Consider the following 20,326-nt stretch of genomic DNA (forward strand, 5'->3'; position numbering starts at 1 on the left):
AAACCAACACCTTAACCACTAGGCCACCCAGCCATCCTTGTTTGCGACAGGGCAATGGCCAGTATTACCAAAATCAAGTCTTTGACAACTGATAACCAACATTACCACTATGAACCATTTAATAACAGCATTACTAGTATCAACTGCTTAACTGTCTTATCAAATGAGAATCATCAAGACCATTTTCTAAACAATACCAAATATGGATGGTTAAGTTATTTTGGTTTTTTATTCCTTTAAAATGTTAAAAGGTATCAGTTCATGGTAGTTAGTTAAATTTAAGATAAAGTCTTTTTTCAACCTTTTCATGAAAATCCTTTTTCCATATGAAATCAAGAGTTCTTTATAATTATATTTATGTTTCACCTTGATTTTTTTTCAGAATTTCAGGCTTCCTTTGGTTGTTGTTTGACGCCAGACAAGCCGGTATTTGATATTGTATCAACATCCGACGCCGCCTGGGTACAATGACACTCACACAATCAAGTCCCAGTCGCCTCTTGTGACAAGCAGTAGGATGCTGGGGACCTATAAACACATACTTGATACCTAAAAACATGGTAAGTGATGGTGACACCGGTCCCGACATGTCCCACATGTTCTCCAGCCGTAGAAACTAACATTTTTAGTCTACTAGTCCTTATAATGATAACAAAGTTTCTACTAGTCCTTATGATACCTTAACTATTGGGCAGTCTGGCAAGGACTACAGGACTAGTGCCAATTTCTTTAGCTGTTCTCCCTATGCAACCGAACAGTAACTTAACCCACACACATCTGAAAAATGTCTTTGTTCAGTAAACATGTACAACTTGTTATGGCACTACAATAAAAAAATCAACAAGAATATGAAGCGTTCAAAATTCAGGTCTTGGGGTCCTTGAGGTTTTCGGCTATAGTATCTGAACCTATGGACCCCGAAACTCTTAACTTTTAACACTTGGTAATGACAAGGACACTCTAACCTTCATGATTATTTTCCAACTCTGCCTAGACACTAGGGCTGCAACGAATACACTATGAGGCCAATACAATTTGTATCACGAATCAGAGCTACAGATAAGCAGCATATTTGCGTAAAATCCCCCCCCCCCCCCCTCCATAATATTCAAAACCCAATTAATTTCAATTAACTTGCGTACAGAAACGCATGCATTAAAAGTAAAACTCAAATGTATCAAAACAGCACGCGTAAATACCCAATGCTTTCCAGCATGCGTACAAAAAAGCTAATTTCCGAAACACAATTACGAGCTAATTTACTTTTCGAGACAAGCCTATTTATTTCAAACAGTTATATACATCTAAAATATTATTTCATTTTTTTTTTAAATCTTAGAATGTCCACTAATTTTGGGAAAACCCCAAATACGAATATATTAAGGTAACGAATATGATTATTAATTCATGAATACAATAACAAGTCAGCAGCTGATTTATTATTTGTTATATTCAGTGAAACAATACCAACATAAATTATTTGACATGGTTTGTTAATTATTAATTTATTATACATTTATATACTGCACTTATCCAGGCACTAGTATCTGCTCAAATGCGACAATGACCAGTGACCACAATACTGTTCAACTAAATAGTATAAGAGTGTTGTCTTTTGAAGAATGTTCTTTTGGGTATTTTTATGTAAATGCACATGCTTGCATATTCATGAATATTCAATTCTAGTGGCCACGAATAACGAATTCAATTCCTGAATGAATACGGTTTGTTTCACCGAATACATGAGTGAATTGTAACAGCCCTACCAGACACTCTATGTTAATCTATCCCCTATTTAATCAGACAACACACACAAAAAATAAATTGACCCATGCATCTTAAAAAGTCCTATCTCGGTATACCTTACAGGTAAGCAAGCATACAGTCTATCATTCAGTATGAGATCAATAGAGCAACTTACATTAAAATGAAACTGATTTCATAAAAATGATTTTAATATGCACTTCAAAAATTTGTGCATTATTCTCATCAACTATTATCACACATCCCAATCAATGTGAATCTGTCAGAGGAAGACCAAGAAGAGAAATGTGTCAACATTTGCTATTTACATTACATACAAATGTCTACTTGAATCTATATCACACAACCAGTAGGAATACGTCATATACATATGGTATACATGGACATATTTGTACAAACAGGATTTCATGACTTTTGGGACAAGAAACTAAAAACATGTGAACTAATATACTCATGAAACCGGAGAAACAACTATATACACATCCATCACTTTGAAAGTTGATATACACTCAAAAATATGAAAGCTCGATGAAAGCCATGAACCAAAAACAAAATGTCTGACATACAACTCAAAAGTTAAAGTACACATGATTCTTTATGATAACTAAAGTTAATCTGTCTTGGTACATGTGAGATTAAATAAAGTTACATGAAAGACGGTTTTAATCATTTTAGCAGCACCGTTATTTAGGAATCCTGTGGTTCAGTTTATCATAAATTGTCGAACGGCATGATGTAGACAATAACGACAAAAGCTGATAGACCAGTGATGCTGTATGTGCTGTTGCATCTTATTTTTTTACACAAGCTTAGTTGAACCATTAGAATTCATGTCATTTTCAATGTTAGTAAGGCTGACAGGGAGATTCCCATTGTATTTTCTTGCGATGTAGACCTACCAGGAAGAAAAAAATATACATTTTAACAAATGCTTGCGATTTCAAGTAGTGATTGTGAGAGCATGATCTGTAATGAAACTGCATGAGTCTCACACCAAAAGCATGAGAGGTGAGAGAGGTATGATAACATCCTGACAAACTGTAGCTTTACAGCAGGAACTCTTATCACACACCAACAGGGAGCTCCTTTATATCAGACAATCAGGCTGTGTATAAAAATATTGGAATATTCTGAATTCTATTCGACAGGATTGACCGATCTAATACTCGTTATTGTCCGCATGGTAAGGAGTGCAAGGCAATAAATCTGAAACCTGTGTACAAATGTTATATATGGGATCAGATTCTAGTACCGGTACTTTTTTGAGTTGAGTCCCATCTGGGATTCGAACCCACACTGCCAGAGTGAGGCACCTAATCGCCAGCACACAAAGTCAGCAATCTAACCCACCCAACCACTGAGGCTTCCAAAACAGAATGTCCAACAACTGGTAGTCTAGATCACATACTTTGTGTACCCGTCTGTCAAGTGTAAATTGGCACAGTTTCCTGAAATCTGTGATTAAAAATGAAACCGAAAATTTATAGATTATTTGATTAAAAATCATTCTCCAGTATACCACTGATTGTCCATATAGAAAGTGACCACCATGGACATGACATAATCTAAGTCCATTTTCTTATGGCAAGATGGTAAATATCAAATTCATAAATACACATAGATAATTTCTAAGTATGAACCGTATCAGATTTGGTGTTTAGCTGTAACGCATTATGATCATGCATCCTTTTCTAAAACCAACAGATGAAAATTAGTCAGCACCCAAAGCCATTTAGTATACCGGCTTAACTATTTCTTTGTGTTGTACAGAGGTCAAGACCAAAGTTACCTAGCCTAACAGACAAGGCAAATGACATGGGTATCATCAATGTTAGTATTGGTCAAAGACAGAGATTGTCTAAATATCCTGGTACTTAATCATTGAGACAGGAACTCCAAGAAATCTCTTTCGACTAGCTCTTCAATGAACTGTTTGTTTGATTTGGGATGAACACTAGAAGGGAGTGCTGGGATGGGGAGGCCTGTAGAATCCTCCAGCACACTGACAGGAGCAGATTTGGACTTTGGTAGTGTCCTGCTACGTGATTGGCTGCTTCTTGAATGATCTGGTTCTGATTGGTTGATGCTGCAGAGTGTGTTGAAGAAAGGTTGGAGTTCAACCAATGAACGCAGGACAGTGAAGGTCAAGAGAGGTCGACCTGGTACCTGCTTCAGTATGGGATTATTTCCAGAAAGCTGAAATAGAGGGAGATAAATATATCATCTGTCAACGCAACACATATTTAATGTAACTGATTTGGTTTGTTTGTATGTTTGTTCACAGCAGTATTCCAGCTATGTCATAACGACATGTCAACAATCAACTCTGGGACAAGCTAACTAATGACTGATAGCATGAATAATGTTCAACACCTTGGAAGTACATAAACACTATGAGCCAATGAAAGACACGAACAACCCAATCCCCACATTAGTCAACTCCCCCGATAAACATTAGCTCCATATGGACCCCGACACCCCAAAGAGGAAACATATTTGGGTAGAGTACCAGGTAAGTGGTTATTTACAGATGCTGTTGGGAATTCAAGGAGGTGAGGTGAGGTGAGGTGAGGTGAGGTGAGGTGAGGTGAGGTGAGGTGAGGTGAGGTGAGGTGAAATGGGTTTTAACATTGCATAAAAGATTATTGCACTTATATAGCAACGAGCATGCATGTGTGGCTACTTATACTAGTCCGGACTGGTGCCGATTTTACAGTTCCAGCCCACAGAGATGCCATGCAGCAGTAACAACAAGTACCATTTTATACGTCTTTTGGTATGACACATCTGGGAATCGAACCCCCAACCTTCCGCTCTCCATGTGGATGCTCTACCACTAGACCATTGAGGCGGTCGTCCTGGTTAGAAAATAGGCCAAGCAAACAATGCTTGTTGTAGAAGGCAACCAAGTGGATGGGGTGGCAGGTCTGAGGACATGTTGATTGCATGTCATCATACCCCGACAGTGTGGTACTTTGCTCAAAGTATCAATCACTCGTTTGTCTGGTCCAGACTCGAATATTTGTTTGTTTGTGTCTTGTTTTTTAACGCAGCACTCAGCTATATTCCAGCTATATGATGGTGGTCTGGAAATAATCCAGTCTGGACAAGACTATCCAGTCTTTGGCATCATGAGCATCAATCCATGTAATTGGGATACGATGACATGCATCAACCAAATCAGCAACCACCCGATCCAGTTAGTCGCCTCTTACGACAAGCATAGTCGTCTCTTGCGACAAACATGGGTTGCAGAAGACCTATTCTAGCCCGGATCTTCACAGGTTGAATATTTACACGTCACAATCATATAGGTGGAATATTGATGGATGAGGCGTTAAATAACCAAAAGGCAACGAAAACTGTCATTTAGTGGTCAGAGTCCCTCGAGGACAGTGTGAGTGCTGCTTACCCTGGTATTGAGTAGTTTGGAGAGTCTGACAACATGTGGCACAAAGCAGGGTCGTTGGACACGCTTGTCTTTGATCACTTCCTTGTCTTCCCCTCCAGCTGCTCCAATAAACGCCCACCGGTACCTACAACACCACATGGTCAACTCAACTTTGGCAGTACACCACATGGTCAACTGTACTCTGGCAGTACACCACATGGTCAACTGTACTCTGGCAGTACACCACATGGTCAACTGTACTCTGGCAGTACACCACATGGTCAACTCACTCTGGCAGTACACCACATGGTCAACTGTACTCTGGCAGTACACCACATGGTCAACTGTACTCTGGCAGTACACCACATGGTCAACTCACTCCGGCAGTACACCACATGGTCAACTCAACTCTGGCAGTACACCACATGGTCAACTCAGCTCCAGCAGTACCGTATTTTCTTGAGTATAGTGCGCACTTTTATTCCAAAAAACACAGCTGTGTAGAAGGGGGTGCGCATTAGACACGAAATAATGAGTTTTGATGTTTTTTTCCCCCATGGAAAGATATTACCGTGAGCACGTAACACCTGAAATCCCATGTCAACAAATCCATACTGAAGTACGCAAATTAATCATGTAATTACACTGTCTGGCTATAAAAAGTGTTCTTTGTATATCTGGACTTATGTATGTAACTTATTTCATTAATTTTATTTAAAATTCCTTTTAATATTGTTTTAAATAAGCGATCGGAAGGTTGCACAACTCACTGTTATTAACAGCAACCACAGTCAGATTACCACTATTGACGCCTTGAAACGAACATTATAGTTGACAGAGAATGGATACATATATCATAAATGCCATACTTTGACCCGTTAAAAGTCATATTTGTTATAGTTTGACGATTCTATGTCAACACGTAGTTCTCGCGATCACGTGCGCGAGCGTCTTGACGGTGACTGGTCAGACTGGTTCCATGTGAAAATTATAACTGGCAATAGCGATCAGCTGCTTCGCTTAGGGTTGTTATTATTTAAAATATGTTCAGTAAAAGCTGCAACTAAATTAACAAGATATTGGGATATATTATTCCTTATAAAAAAATAGTTTCAGATGCAATTTTTGCCGATCCTTGCATTAAAATCCTGTAAAGTTATATCATTGGGTGTGTCTTGACCGAATCACCGGTAGATTCCATGAAAACGTGTGTACAGCCAATTGCTGTTTCCGGCTTAGTTTACGAGAAAATACACAATGTAATCTTAATCCCTGGATGCAAAACAATGCCTAGCAGAACAAATAAATACAATTTAAACGGAAAATAAACATGTCTGGTGATTTTTTATCTCAAATTTCGAATTTGTACTGACCAAGTTTCTCATCACCCGTTCGTTTACCGGAATTCGCTGAAGGGGTAGATCTACCGTGTAACTTTTTTCTGCGCTTGACATTCGAATTTTTTTTCTCCTAAATACTGAATCCGCTAGAGGGGGGATGCGCATTATACATGTGTGCACACTATACTCAAGAAAATACGGTACACCCCATTGTCAACCCAAATCTGGCAGTACACCACATTGTCAACCCAACTCTGGCAGTACACCACATTGTCAACCCAACTCTGGCAGTACACCACATTGTCAACCCAACTCTGGCAGTACACCACATTGTCAACCCAACTCTGGCAGTACACCACATTGTCAACCCAACTCTGGGAGTACACCACATTGTCAACCCAACTCTGGCAGTACACCACATTGTCAACCCAACTCTGGCAGTACACCACATTGTCAACCCAACTCTGGCAGTACACCACATTGTCAACCCAACTCTGGGAGTACACCACATGGTCAACTCAACTCTGGCAGTACACCACATTGTCAACCCAACTCTGGCAGTACACCACATTGTCAACCCAACTCTGGGAGTACACCACATTGTCAACCCAACTCTGGCAGTACACCACATTGTCAACCCAACTCTGGGAGTACACCACATGGTCAACTCAACTCTGGCAGTACACCACATTGTCAACCCAACTCTGGGAGTACACCACATTGTCAACCCAACTCTTTTGGAGTACACCACATTGTCAACCCAACTCTGGCAGTACACCACATTGTCAACCCAACTCTGGGAGTACACCACATTGTCAACCCAACTCTGGGAGTACACCACATTGTCAACCCAACTCTGGGAGTACACCACATTGTCAACCCAACTCTGGGAGTACACCACATTGTCAACCCAACTCTGGGAGTACACCACATTGTCAACCCAACTCTGGGAGTACACCACATTGTCAACCCAACTCTGGGAGTACACCACATTGTCAACCCAAATCTGGCAGTACACCACATTGTCAACCCAACTCTGGGAGTACACCACATGGTCATATATCTTGATGTCACTACTCACAGACGGAGCTGAGGCCACGATGGTCTATACGCATATCTTGATGACAACTCTCACAGCTGGAACTGAGGCTAAGATGGTCTATACGCATATCTTGATGACAACACTCACAGCTGGAACTGAGGCTAAGATGGTCTATACGCATATCTTGATGACAACACTCACAGCTGGAACTGAGGCTAAGATGGTCTATACGCATATCTTGATGACAACACTCACAGCTGGAACTGAGGCTAAGATGGTCTATATGCATATCTTGATGACAACACTCACAGCTGGAACTGAGGCTAAGATGGTCTATACGCATATCTTGATGACAATACTCACAGCTGGAACTGAGGCACGGTGTCTGCAGGCAGGGCCAGACACAGGTCGAGCAGCTTGCAGACACTAAGGTACAGCTGCAACCAGGCAGGGTTGTTGTGGGCGTTCAGGCCGTTGCCGAGGTGTGCCCAGCTGGAGTCAAGGGCTGCAATACGCTGGAGCTGGGTCCTAGAGATACAAGGGTTGTCAGTCAGTCACAACATCTACAGTCAACACACAAGCCTTCTAACTAACTGTGTACTTACTCTCAACCAATACTTATACACTAGGAGATTCTAATTGTGTGAGTATTATATTATTGTGAGTTGCAACTGAAGAAAACATTGTGGTTTGGCATCTCATAATTGTTGTTTTTGTAACACAATAACATTTTTATCACATTTTTTTCATATTTATAACATATTTATATATTTTTATCATTTTTACATGTCTATCTAATATCAACACTACAAATGAACTAAAAAGTAACATTTTTCAACCTTTCCTCAATATTATTCAAATCATGGGTAACAAATAGTTTGGAGAAATAAAAGGTACAAAATTAGTTTGATCAAAATCAGTAACTTTTTTGTGTTCTGTTCAAATATATTTAAAAAAAATAAAAGTAAACGAAGATATATCTTTCATTGATACTATTAATATTTTCAATGAAATCTGTTAAGAGTTATCTGCCCTTGCTATGAAGGAATATTTGAAAAGCAGGATTAAACACAAGAGTCAGGAAATGACTAGGGTGAAGAGTAACAGACAGCTTTTCCTGCCTTATTGCTGGTTAACTGGTTAATCTTGACACAAAGTTAAAGTACTACACTGCAGTTCAAAGGTCAAAGTGTGAAGATGGTGTAGGATAATTATTGAAGCTGCTGTACAAGCTAGTCAGTGTGGAGGATGATTGCTACTGCATCCTATGTTTCTATGACAACACATCTATGGGGTAATGCTCATCAGTAAGATTTGTTTGTTTGATGTTTAACGCCGCAATCAGCAATATTCCAGCTATATGACGGTGGTCTGTAAATAATCAAGTCTGGACCAGTCAATCCAGTGATTGACATTATGAGCATCGTTCAACGCAATTGGGATACGATGACATGCATCAACCAAGTCAGCGAGTCTGACCACCGGATCCAGTTAGTCGCCTCTTACAGCAAACATGGGTTGCTGAAGACCTATTCTACCCCGGATCTTCACGGGCCTCATCAATAAGAAAACATGACATGTGAAACTGATATCGATCGATATACGACAGATGATAATGATACATAGAAAATCGTTAACCATTACCAATGTGTTGTGATAAACATGATAAACATGATAAACATGACCAAGTTGCACCATACTAAATGATACACATCTATATTCAATATATCAATTATCTCATAAAGTCTGAACATAATTGTGTCATAAAAATATTTCAAAATCATAAACAAATGGTAGAAAAAGGCATGTGCTGAAATATACATCTTGGTGTTGCATGCGATAAAGGCTGAAGGGTTGGTATTATAGGCATTAACTAGTTACCTGATTCAGCATAATGGTTAACTTAACTGGTTATAACGGTTAACAATGTAATAAATCAGTCTGATGGGTGCATGGGCAAGTCTTAGTGATTGACTGAGACACATCACGCAATCTCAACAGGCATGACATGCATACTTGATGAGTGAAAACAGCAATATCGACAACACACATTTCACGAGGTTATGAGAAGAAGCTTGCAACATACCTGGACTTAACAAAACTGGAGAAACAACAAAGAGCATTCACAGATCAATGGCATTCCCAAGAAATAAATCGAACAACATTCCCAAAACAACATTCCCAAACAACATGTACAGGATCATGTGAACAGAGTGATTATTTGATGGTTTTCATGATGGTGGCTAAATACTCGTAAGGTTAGATTACATAAATTGCAAACGTTTATGTGTTTTACTTGTTATGGATTTAATATTACACTGAGGGAAATGTCACACAAATTAAACAACAAATCTCACTTCGAAATTTAATATAACTTTATGCCCTGAAATATAAGTTCATGAAAAGTTTTTTTTCGAAAACAGAATGACATAACGTCTTTGAGAGGCATTTAGAAGTTGGAGTTCTAAGTAAGGATAAGGTATATAGATGAACAACTTCTTTATTACAATTAGGAGCGACGTTTTGGGGTATGTTCTAACATCGTTATCACTTGCTTGAAAACTGTGTTAGAACCTACCAGAATGTCACTCCTAATTGTAATAAAGAAGTTGTTCATCCATATGTCTTATCCTTACTTAGAATGGCCTGAGTTAGCATCTAAAAACAACTTAAAAAAGCAGACAATAATTTCAAATCAAATATAACTACCAAATTAATACATGTCCACTCAAAATGAGCAATGCAGGAAGCTTTGCATTAATCATAAACATCTGTGGTTCAACCTATTCAATATCTACCTTACTCTTATTTGTCAAAATGCTGAATATTCTAGGGGATACATGAAAATTATACCATAATGGTCTTTTATGAATTTGGTTCAGTTGTAAGCTAAGATTTAGATAGGCCACCATTATCATATGATACCTTTATACACCTCACTTATCCAGACATCTCTGCTCAAATACAGTTAATAGTGAGTGAGTTGGGTTTAACACCACCTTTAACAGTATTCCAGTTATATCGCCGCATGTCAGCTTAATGTGGGAGGAAAGCCCAAAGTGATGCAGGTCTCAAACATTTACCATTTCGGTGAAACCCACGAGCACGGGTATGGTGCTGACAAACCTAGAAACATAATTGGGGCGAACCGGGATTCGAACCCACAATCATGGGTTTCTGGCGTGCCCAGGGACGCAACTCTGCACAGCGAATGGCGGCACCTCAGACAACTGGGCCATCGATGCCCAAAAATGCAGTTTATAACACGTCACTGTCACGGTAAACTCCAAAGGGTACACATATATATGATATCTGAGATATTCTGAGTGTCCATCTCGAGACTGAATGTGACTGAGAACTTGGAGATATTGTCATAGAATACTGCCAAGGTACGGAAGCATGCAGTCCTTCATTTCAAGTTAATTCACAATTCAATAAGTTGTCCTTCATTGTTGTAACATCAGTTAAGATTCTCAGTCACCTTATCAAAAGTTGAGCTTCATACATCAACGAACTATCTTACTATTCCTTCATTACAATCAAATCTCAGTAATCACATCTCAATATAACAATTACATAATCTTGCCATTACATCATGTCATCAAAATTATTGTTATATAGCGTTCAATTATCAAAATCTTTTAAACCATAAATATCTAACACGATATATGAATGAAGACATGTCATAAAAAACATTCATGAATTTCAACTCAAAGGGTCATCCAACAGTTCACAAGACAGAAAACAAAAGAGAACTGAAAACATAAAATGAAACCACTAAAAATGATGCACAACAGAAAAAATATGTCTTTTTCTACCACTAGACTGCAATGTTGACAATAACAGAGTTAAGATGAAGAAAGGTCTGTAGAATCTCAGACTATACCTGGAGCAGGCCCGAATATAGTTACTGTTGAAAGATGAGAACATACACGTCATCATCGGCAGGTTCTTACATATTGGATGTCATACACATTCAAATTCTTAATTGTTCCATGCATCCTAAACATTGTTTGTCGTATGCCTGCCATAATCCACAAGTCCTCCAAAGTAACATCCGTGGAATGAAGACACAGACCGTGACGCAAAACATCACCTTGCCAGCAACCATGTACCGACCTTCCGAAGCAGGAATGAGGCATCAATCTGAAGTTCTCGGGGAGTATTCAGACACAAGTGTTCACAATTTCAAACTCATGTCACAGCGTGTAACTATATTCTTGAGAAGGCCACACCAATCATCTTGTTTTACTGAATAACCTATGCTAAAATTTGCAAGAAATAAAAGGCTGTGTTTGAGCCAAAAAATACTTTCTTGGACATCTTTTCTTGTAGTTGTTTAAATGTTGTTTCAAGGGAATTATAAAAGGAAATGTGAATCAACCTTTCGAAACTGATTTTTTAAAGATATTTTGCCTCCTGTTTTGGGCACTGACAATGGAAATCAATAAAACAAGAATAGAATTGTTTGGCCTAAAATTCGGAAATATAATGGAATTTTAAATTCCCAGGAAAGTAGCACAAGCATTAGCAGGTATTGGGAATCCCTTGGGACATCTGTTCACATCAAAAGCATTTGTTTGGTGGTTCCTGTTCTTGTGTACAGTAACCTCGAGGAAAATAAGGGTGCTTCCATCGCCATAGGTCATTTCTAAATAGACAATCTCATCCAAATCACATCTTTTACCCTGATTTGAACATCTCACACCATTGTCAATTTGACAAAAGCACACCTATTTGGATGCATATGTCATGGCACTCAAAAGACAAAAGTATCAAAGCCATTATTATTCGCCATGTGGAACTGCCTGTTTACGTCCATTTTGAAGAACTGAAATCAGATATTTTGCTCCGAATGTTTGACTCACTCGTACTTACATTTCGAAGCAATGGCAACTGATTAGAACGTTCACCTTATGTAACCTCCTACTGAGGATTCCTCAAATGTTTATTGATAGAGGTATCGGACCAGAGTGAGAGATCGGATTTGAATGAGACTGTGTCACCAGCTTCCACCCATCACACATGCACATAGAGGGACTGTGGTCCTGACCAGATCAGAAGGTCAGTTTCCGGTAGAGACTGTGTGAAAACTAATCCTGTGGGTCATGAGGCCCAATGCCAGTACATATATGTCTACTTGCCTTGTCTTGTCGGAGCTAATGAACATGGTGAAATAGATTCAGACTTATTCATTGTCATTATAGCTTATTCATTGAAAATGTTTTTTAAAAGAACAATTGGGATTATTATTTTCTAAATAACTTAATCAACTTGTCGTAAGAGGCAACAACCGGAATTGGTGGTCAGGCTTGCTGACTTAATGATGCATGTCATCACATCCTAAATGCGTAGATCAAAGTTCATGATGTAAATCACTGGATTGTCTGGTCCAGACTTCATTATTTACAGACTGCCACCATATAGCTGGAATATTGCTGTGGGTGTTGTTAAGCAACAAACACACACACACACACAAGCATGTAATCAAATACATGTATAATGAGCATGGCACAAACAATCTGCACATTGTAAACACATTTTATTCAACATAAAGTGAGAGAGTGAGTGAGTATGGTTTTACGCCGCTTTTAGCAATATTCCAGCAATATCACCGCGGGGGACACAACAAATGGGCTTCACACATTGTACCCATGTCGGGAATCGAACCCGGGTCTTCGGCGTGACGAGCGAACGCTTTAACCACTAGGCTACCTGACCGCCCCCAACATCATAAAGAGGCACGCAGCAATATCATCCACATCCAGGGAGTTAGCTCCAATTCCAAATTACCAGTAGTATCTTTGGCAGTCAAATTGGGAAAACAGCTATTTTGTTCAAAACTGTGGTGTATTTGTTACTATTCTCTGAGATCCAGAAGGTATTTTAATATTGCATACAATGAAATAATGTAAAACTAAAACTTGTTCCCTTTGTTGGTCCTGTTATCATTGGAAAAGAAGCCACCTCTGCAAAGCCATAACATTAGTGTGATAACTATAATAACATGACTTGGGAAACTATTAAGTACAATTTTGGGCATATTCACTGACACCTGGTGCAGACTTACGGCCAAATGTCATCTAGGTAGGTCGGGATAATTCATTGCATATCACCCAGACCTGTACATTCCAGCAATAGCACATAGACATGTACAGCAATATCATCCAGGTCTGTACAGCAATATCACCCAGATCTGTACAGCAATATCACCCAGGTCTGTACAGCAATATCACCCAGGACTGTACATCAATATCATCCAGGTCTGTAAGCAATATCACCTAGATCTGTACAGCAATATCACCCAGATCTGTACAGCAATATCACCCAGGTCTGTACAGCAATATCACCCAGGACTGTACATCAATATCATCCAGGTCTGTAAGCAATATCACCCAGATCTGTACAGCAATATCACCCAGATCTGTACAGCAATATCACCCAGATCTGTACAGAAATATCACCCAGGTCTGTAGACCCATGAAGATCCGGGGTAGAATAGGTCTTCAGCAACCCATGCTTGCCATAAAAGGCGACTTTGCTTGTCGTAAGAGGCATCTAAGGGGATCAGGTGGTCAGGCTCGCTGACTTGGTTGATGCATGTCATTGTATCCCAATTGCGTGGATCAATGCTCATAAGGTCAATCACTGGATTGTCTGGTCCAGACTCGATTATTTACAGACAGCTATCATATAGCCGGAATATTGCTGAGTGCAGCGTTAAAAACAAACAAACAAACAAAACCGCTTCAACAACTTAAGAACAACCACTGCCACCTGCCTACATCTTTGCTCATTGTTAGTCCCAAACTCCAGCCGCTTACAAGGATTCCACATGAGCCATACATCCAGACTGAGCCAGACACTGTTTCTATCTGTCACATACAACTCAGAACACTGATCTTGTGAGCCACCAACATCTCCTCCTCACTGCCACACACCGACACATACTGCTGGCTGACCAGAGAAACAAAATACGATGGCAAACCATGAGCTTCATTCCCATTGCCATGTCATATTGTACATGAAGCTGGTAGCAATATGCCAAGCCATTTCTCATTGCCAAACAAACAAGTCGGAACTAGCCACACGCACAGTTATATGCAAAATCACACAAACACACCATAACGGTAAATTTGTAAAAACTGGCACCACTTATTTATTCAATTCCTCCTTCAAGCTTCAAGAAGCCAGACAAGTATTCAATGATAATACAATTCTCAAAAGTATGCAGTGAATATGACAGAATGATTCTCTGCAAGAAAATTCTTTGAAGATAAGAATATTACTTCTCCAAAATTATTAAGAGCCCTGGGTAACAGAAAACCTGGTTAGTTGTTTTCAAATATGCTGAGAGAGATACTGCAAAACTGTATGTATAACAGTACAAGACAAGCAGGTGATCCTATGTTAAAAGTCTGTTTCTATAGAAGGGTGCTGTTAGTAGTACTAGTGTCATTGCCACAAGCCTTGTCTAGGGTCAGGCACAGAGGTGGATGTGTCTAGGGAAACGGGACTCTCAGAAAGACTAGCTAGCAGTGCATTCAGGCTTGATATCATCAGATACTTTTAAACTTGTATAATATCTTAAAAAAATTGTATACCGTATTCGACACAATTAGCGCCCAGGGCGCTCTCAAAATTAGAAATAGGGGGCTCTTATTAGAATATTATTTGGGTGAAAAACAACAGAGTTGAAAGATCGTTAATTTCGTGGTTTTTGCTGACAGCCTGAAATGTTTATATACGACAGATATATTTTTCCAGAATTTAATTTCCTGTGATTAAGGATGCATATAACACACATATTATGCGCGAATAAATAAGTCTTGTGTACATTGATCAATTGGAAGGTGTGCTAATTGGGATTGTTCACTAGCGAATACATTAGCAAATATCGCCGTGGGCGCTTATTATGTCGAATACAGTAATTCTTTTTATCATATTTATACAAATTTTAATTCTAACAGGCTCCAAAACAAAAAAAATAACATTCACTTAAGTTATCAGTTCAATCTGAAATCATCCTTTTTTTCTCTTTGATAGTCAGTTTTTGTGGAATGGGAACAGGGAATATTTTTTTTAAATCAAATACTTCGACTCAAATTCCACCTGGACAGTCTACAAGCACTGATATCCACTAATGCACTGCTGAAAGTCCCACAAAAAAACATCCTTTCAAAACAAACCTCCATGATGATGTAGGTTTTTGGTTTGTGTTTGTAATAAACAAAGTTTCCACACCCCTGTGTAACAAAACATGTCAATCAAAAGATTTAATAAGAACTCAAAATGTCTGTCAAAACTGCTTATAAAAAAAAAATATCATTAAAAGAAAATCAAAGAGACTGAGATATTTAGTGAAAAATATAAACAAGAATTATACTAAAAAACCCTCATGCAATAGATTTGACCTTAAATTGGTCTCAAAGAACAGAAACGTTTGGGCAATTTTTCATATAGAGATATTGAAACAAACTTTCAAAAAGTAATATTATTCCGATCTATGTACTAAGTATGCAAAGCAGGACAATCCAGTTAATATCTATCTGACCAAGTTTTATACTGAACAAAGGAAGTTAGGGATCATGAATATATATTTTTTTTGGGGGGGGGGAGATATTTGTTACATTGTGTGCTTAGATTTCACTACCCAAAATATATCCCCAAAAATATTCATGATCACTAACTTTTTTTGTTCCGTACAGTTATAGAGTAAATTATTCAACAACTACACAACAGTTTAGTCATATGTGTTAGAGTTATGTCTTAATCTTCATATCACATCACTTTTACCGGAACAAGATCAGATCTGCACTTAATTTACTTTTTCAATATTCTACTAGTTTGTCTATTTGTCTATCAAAGCCTCACCTACTTGCAAACTCTTTGAAAATATGATACCATAACATGAAACACACCCATATTCAAATACTGACAAGCGCGAAAATCTTGACTTCACATTTTTGTATACACAATTGACCAAAATATTTCTTTTCCTTATGAGATCATAACAAATTTGTCCCCAGCTCCAGTGAAGACTTATGTAGACAGGTTCCAAGCAGTCTGTGCACTGCATCACCTTTATGTGTGTGGACAGATTGCCATTTAATGTTATAAAGAAATAACTATTATAACTGTTTGGATTTCCCAGGGAAGGGTGTTACACATGTCATATTGACAAATTTGTCTTCAAGAATCAATACTTGTATGCCTCCTGGGGAGTACAATTATCAGCAGACAGGTTTTCCAAAATCAGCTGTTATTTATTTTTGTGTCTACAGGTGTGTAGCAATAGAATTTAGTTGCCACAAGATACTTTTCAAGGGAGTCATTTGGCTACCTCTGAATTTTAGACAGTAGACAAACTGAAATTAAGGCCGCATTGGCAACTGTTTTAGTCGCAACTTTGAGGCCTTATTAAGGAAACAAGGTCCTGCACCCAGATAATGTGCCTCTTTGACATGTAGTCTTGCACATCTGTAAGTATCAAACCCATCGAGATTAATTTCTTCAAAAACCTCTGATCTTGCCCCACGGCCTAAGCCTACCAAGAGATATTTGTAACCCAGTAACAGTGCAGCAAACTCACACCCCACAACCAGTAGCGATGCATTGTCCCAGGGGAATACTTACTTGAATTCATCCGAATCTGTGGACAACTCCTGCTCTATCTGGAGGAAGACGTGCACCTGTAACCATAGCAACGGACACTGTCAGTCAAGGCTATCTCTCTCATTTTGATATAGTGACACTACGACACACAGTAAAATTTTCCCTGTACTGATCAACACAAGGTAAACGTCCCCTTTAAATCTCATATAACATCCTGGATAATACATACAAAATATACGGACTTGGATGGCTCACATTGTCCAAGGTGATACAGCTTGTTTGAATGAGTGACACCCGTAACTGCTGGAGTCTCCTAGATATGGTACCAACCACAAACAAGGGCAAAAGTGAGTGTGGCTCACTAATACCCCCAACCTGCCTAGTGTGTCAGTAGTTTCAAATTAAATAATGGATCGGGTTAGGGTTTGAAAAATTCATAAAAAAATGGAAAATTAATAAAAACAATTTTTTTCTTTTGACTGTACCCCTCCATATGACACAGATTATATGTACTAAGTTTGAGATGAATCCACTGAATAGTTTAAGAGAATTCGTGCGGACAAAGTTTTCAGATGGACGGACGGAACCTTGGTATAACTTTATACCCTCAACCTAAAAGGTCAGGGGTATAATTAGTAACGATTATGATCATTGGCTTATAGGGTTCACTGAAATGCTTAAGGTCAATGACCTGCTTAATGCATTGTTTGTTTGTTGTTTATATTCATCAGAAAGGCAGCAATGCATGAAAGGTAGACATGGTATTTGACAAGAGAAAACGACAAATTCCATTTTTCATAGAATCAATTATTTTCATATTTAATGGAAAAAGGTCAAGTAAGATAATCTGAATCACTGTATCTCTTCACATTAAACCTGAGACATGGCAACAACACATCAAGCGAGACCTCCCCTACCATTTCTGTGATGATCGTCGGCCAGAGAGACGTCAGATGCTGGTGAGACATGCGCAGGATGAGGACCCGGAAACACAGGAAGACCTGGGTCATCACGGACGGCACCTGGGTCAGTCGCAGACTCTCTGCTAGACGTTCTGAAGAACAACAGTGTAGAATAGAGATTTGACGAAGTTTTAAGCAGTTGAATGACAGGAGTTTAATACTGGGCCTTTATCAATAACACCCATATCTATGTGAAACCTGTCTTGTCCACCTACCCGAGACATCCCTTTAACGATGCTCACCTTATAATCACCCCCTCTTCAACATCCCTCCCCTCCTCATTCATATGAGCATCCTCTCCCCCACCCAATCCTGTGGCCTATTGATGCGTTCAGCATCACCCTCAAAATACCCCAGTCACCCCTTCTCCCCCAACCCTCCTTACCTTCAACAGTGAACACTATCTACAACCACCAACATTGGTATGCCAACATCCCACAACCCCCAAACATTGCCCAAAGCCTGTCAACTTCTCCCAACATCGCACAATCCCTCAACATTGCCCAAAGCCTGTCAACTTCTCCCAACATCGCACAATCCCTCAACATTGCCCAAAGCCTGTCAACTTCTCCCAACATCGCACAACCCCCAAAACATTGCCCAAAGCCTGGCAACTTCTCCCAACATCCCACAACCCCTGAACATTGCCCAAACCCTGTCAACTTCTCCCAACATCCCCTTCTCCCTCAACATTGCCAAAAGCCTGTCAACCTCTCCCAACATCACCCTCTCCCTTAACATTGCCCAAACCCTGTCAACTTCTCCCAACATCGCACAATCCCTCAACATTGCCCAAAGCCTGTCAACTTCTCCCAACATCCCCCTCTCCCTCAACATTGCCCAAACCCTGTCAACTTCTCCCAACATCCCACAATCCCGGCACATTGCCCAAACCCTGTCAAATTCTCCCAACATCGTATACTCCCGGAACATTGCCCAAACCCTGTCAACTTCTCCCAACATCCCCCTCTCCCTCAACATTGCCCAAACCCTGTCAACTTCTCCCAACATCCCCCTCTCCCTCAACATTGCCCAAACCCTGTCAACTTCTCCCAACATCATCCTCTCCCTTATCATTGCCCAAGCCCTGTCAACTTCTCCCAACATCCCCTTCTCCCTGAACATTGCCCAAACCCTGTCAACTTCTCCCAACATCCCCCCCTCTCCCTGAACATTGCCCAAAGCCTGTCAATTTCTCCCAACATCGCACAATCCCTCAACATTGCCCAAACCCTGTGAACTACTCCCAACATCCCCCTCTCCCTCAACATTGCCCAAACCCTGTCAACTTCTCCCAACTTCCCCCCCTCTCGCTCAACATTGCCCAAACCCTGTCAACTTCTCCCAACATCGTTTACTCCCGGAACATTGCCCAAACCCTGTCAACTTCTCCCAACTTCCCCCCCTCTCGCTCAACATTGCCCAAACCCTGTCAACTTCTCCCAACATCGTATACTCCCGGAACATTGCCCAAACCCTGTCAACTTCTCCCAACATCCCCCTCTCCCTGAACATTGCCCAAACCCTGTCAACTACTCCCAACATCCCACAATCCCTGAACATTGCCCAAACCCTGTCAACTTCTCCCAACATCCTCCTCTCCCTGAACATTGCCCAAACCCTGTCAACTTCTCCCAACATCCCACAATCCCTGAACATTGCCCAAACCCTGTCAACTTCTCCCAACATCCCACAATCCCTCAACATTGCCCAAACCCTGTCAACTACTCCCAACATCCCCTCTCCAAATGACATCTGCACCACCTTCCCTCCGCTCCCAACTCACCCTGAATGTCGGGCATGTTTCTCTGGTACTGGTCGGCTTCACTACAGAAGATGGCAAACGACAGCCGCTTCAACATCTGAGCTCTCTGCTCGTACTCTTGTTCTTTGCTGCTGAACAGGTTCAGAGATCCACTCTGGGTCATTGCCACACGTCCTGCAGTCCATCATTACAAAATTAACAAAAAAAAGCAATATTTCATTCCATAACTTTCACAGTCAGTGACAGTAGCCAATAGTCTGATGCCCGAGTCTAGCAAAATTCAAGTTAGGTAAGCTCAGCTAACAATAGTCCATATGATAGCACCAAGATGGATAAGAAATGATGTTAAGAGCCAAGAGCCAAGAGCCAAGAGTTTGGAACAGACTGTATTCATTTAGAACTATTCACTAGCATCCATATTGTTTTAAACATAAGTCTTGTGAACAT

The 20,326-nt window shown here is 39.9% G+C and overlaps 1 protein-coding gene across 7 annotated transcripts in view; it reads right to left on the reverse strand.

Moving 5' to 3' along the window:
* Window positions 1-1,592: 1,592 nt before the first annotated feature.
* The window catches only part of LOC124126013 (protein dopey-1-like), a 63,400-nt gene continuing 44,666 nt past the window's right edge, over window positions 1,593-20,326 (reverse strand). For 2 of the 7 annotated variants that reach the window (XM_048383714.1, XM_048383710.1), the window contains exons 21-27: window positions 19,901-20,053; window positions 18,070-18,206; window positions 17,174-17,229; window positions 11,424-11,447; window positions 7,901-8,065; window positions 5,177-5,300; window positions 1,593-3,960 (exon numbers count right to left, since the gene is read on the reverse strand). In XM_048383714.1, coding sequence (XP_048239671.1) covers window positions 3,643-3,960; window positions 5,177-5,300; window positions 7,901-8,065; window positions 11,424-11,447; window positions 17,174-17,229; window positions 18,070-18,206; window positions 19,901-20,053 — 977 coding nt within the window. In that variant the 3' untranslated portion in view covers window positions 1,593-3,642. Of the gene's footprint in view, window positions 3,961-5,176; window positions 5,301-7,900; window positions 8,066-11,318; window positions 12,697-15,726; window positions 15,784-17,173; window positions 17,230-18,069; window positions 18,207-19,900; window positions 20,054-20,326 lie in introns of those variants that run through there. The other 5 variants (XM_048383709.1, XM_048383708.1, XM_048383713.1 and 2 more) reach the window with 3 other exon arrangements.

The sequence above is a fragment of the Haliotis rufescens genome, unplaced genomic scaffold (assembly GCF_023055435.1).
Source record: "Haliotis rufescens isolate VD_foot unplaced genomic scaffold, xgHalRufe1.0.p SCAF_5, whole genome shotgun sequence".
NCBI lineage: Eukaryota > Metazoa > Mollusca > Gastropoda > Lepetellida > Haliotidae > Haliotis > Haliotis rufescens.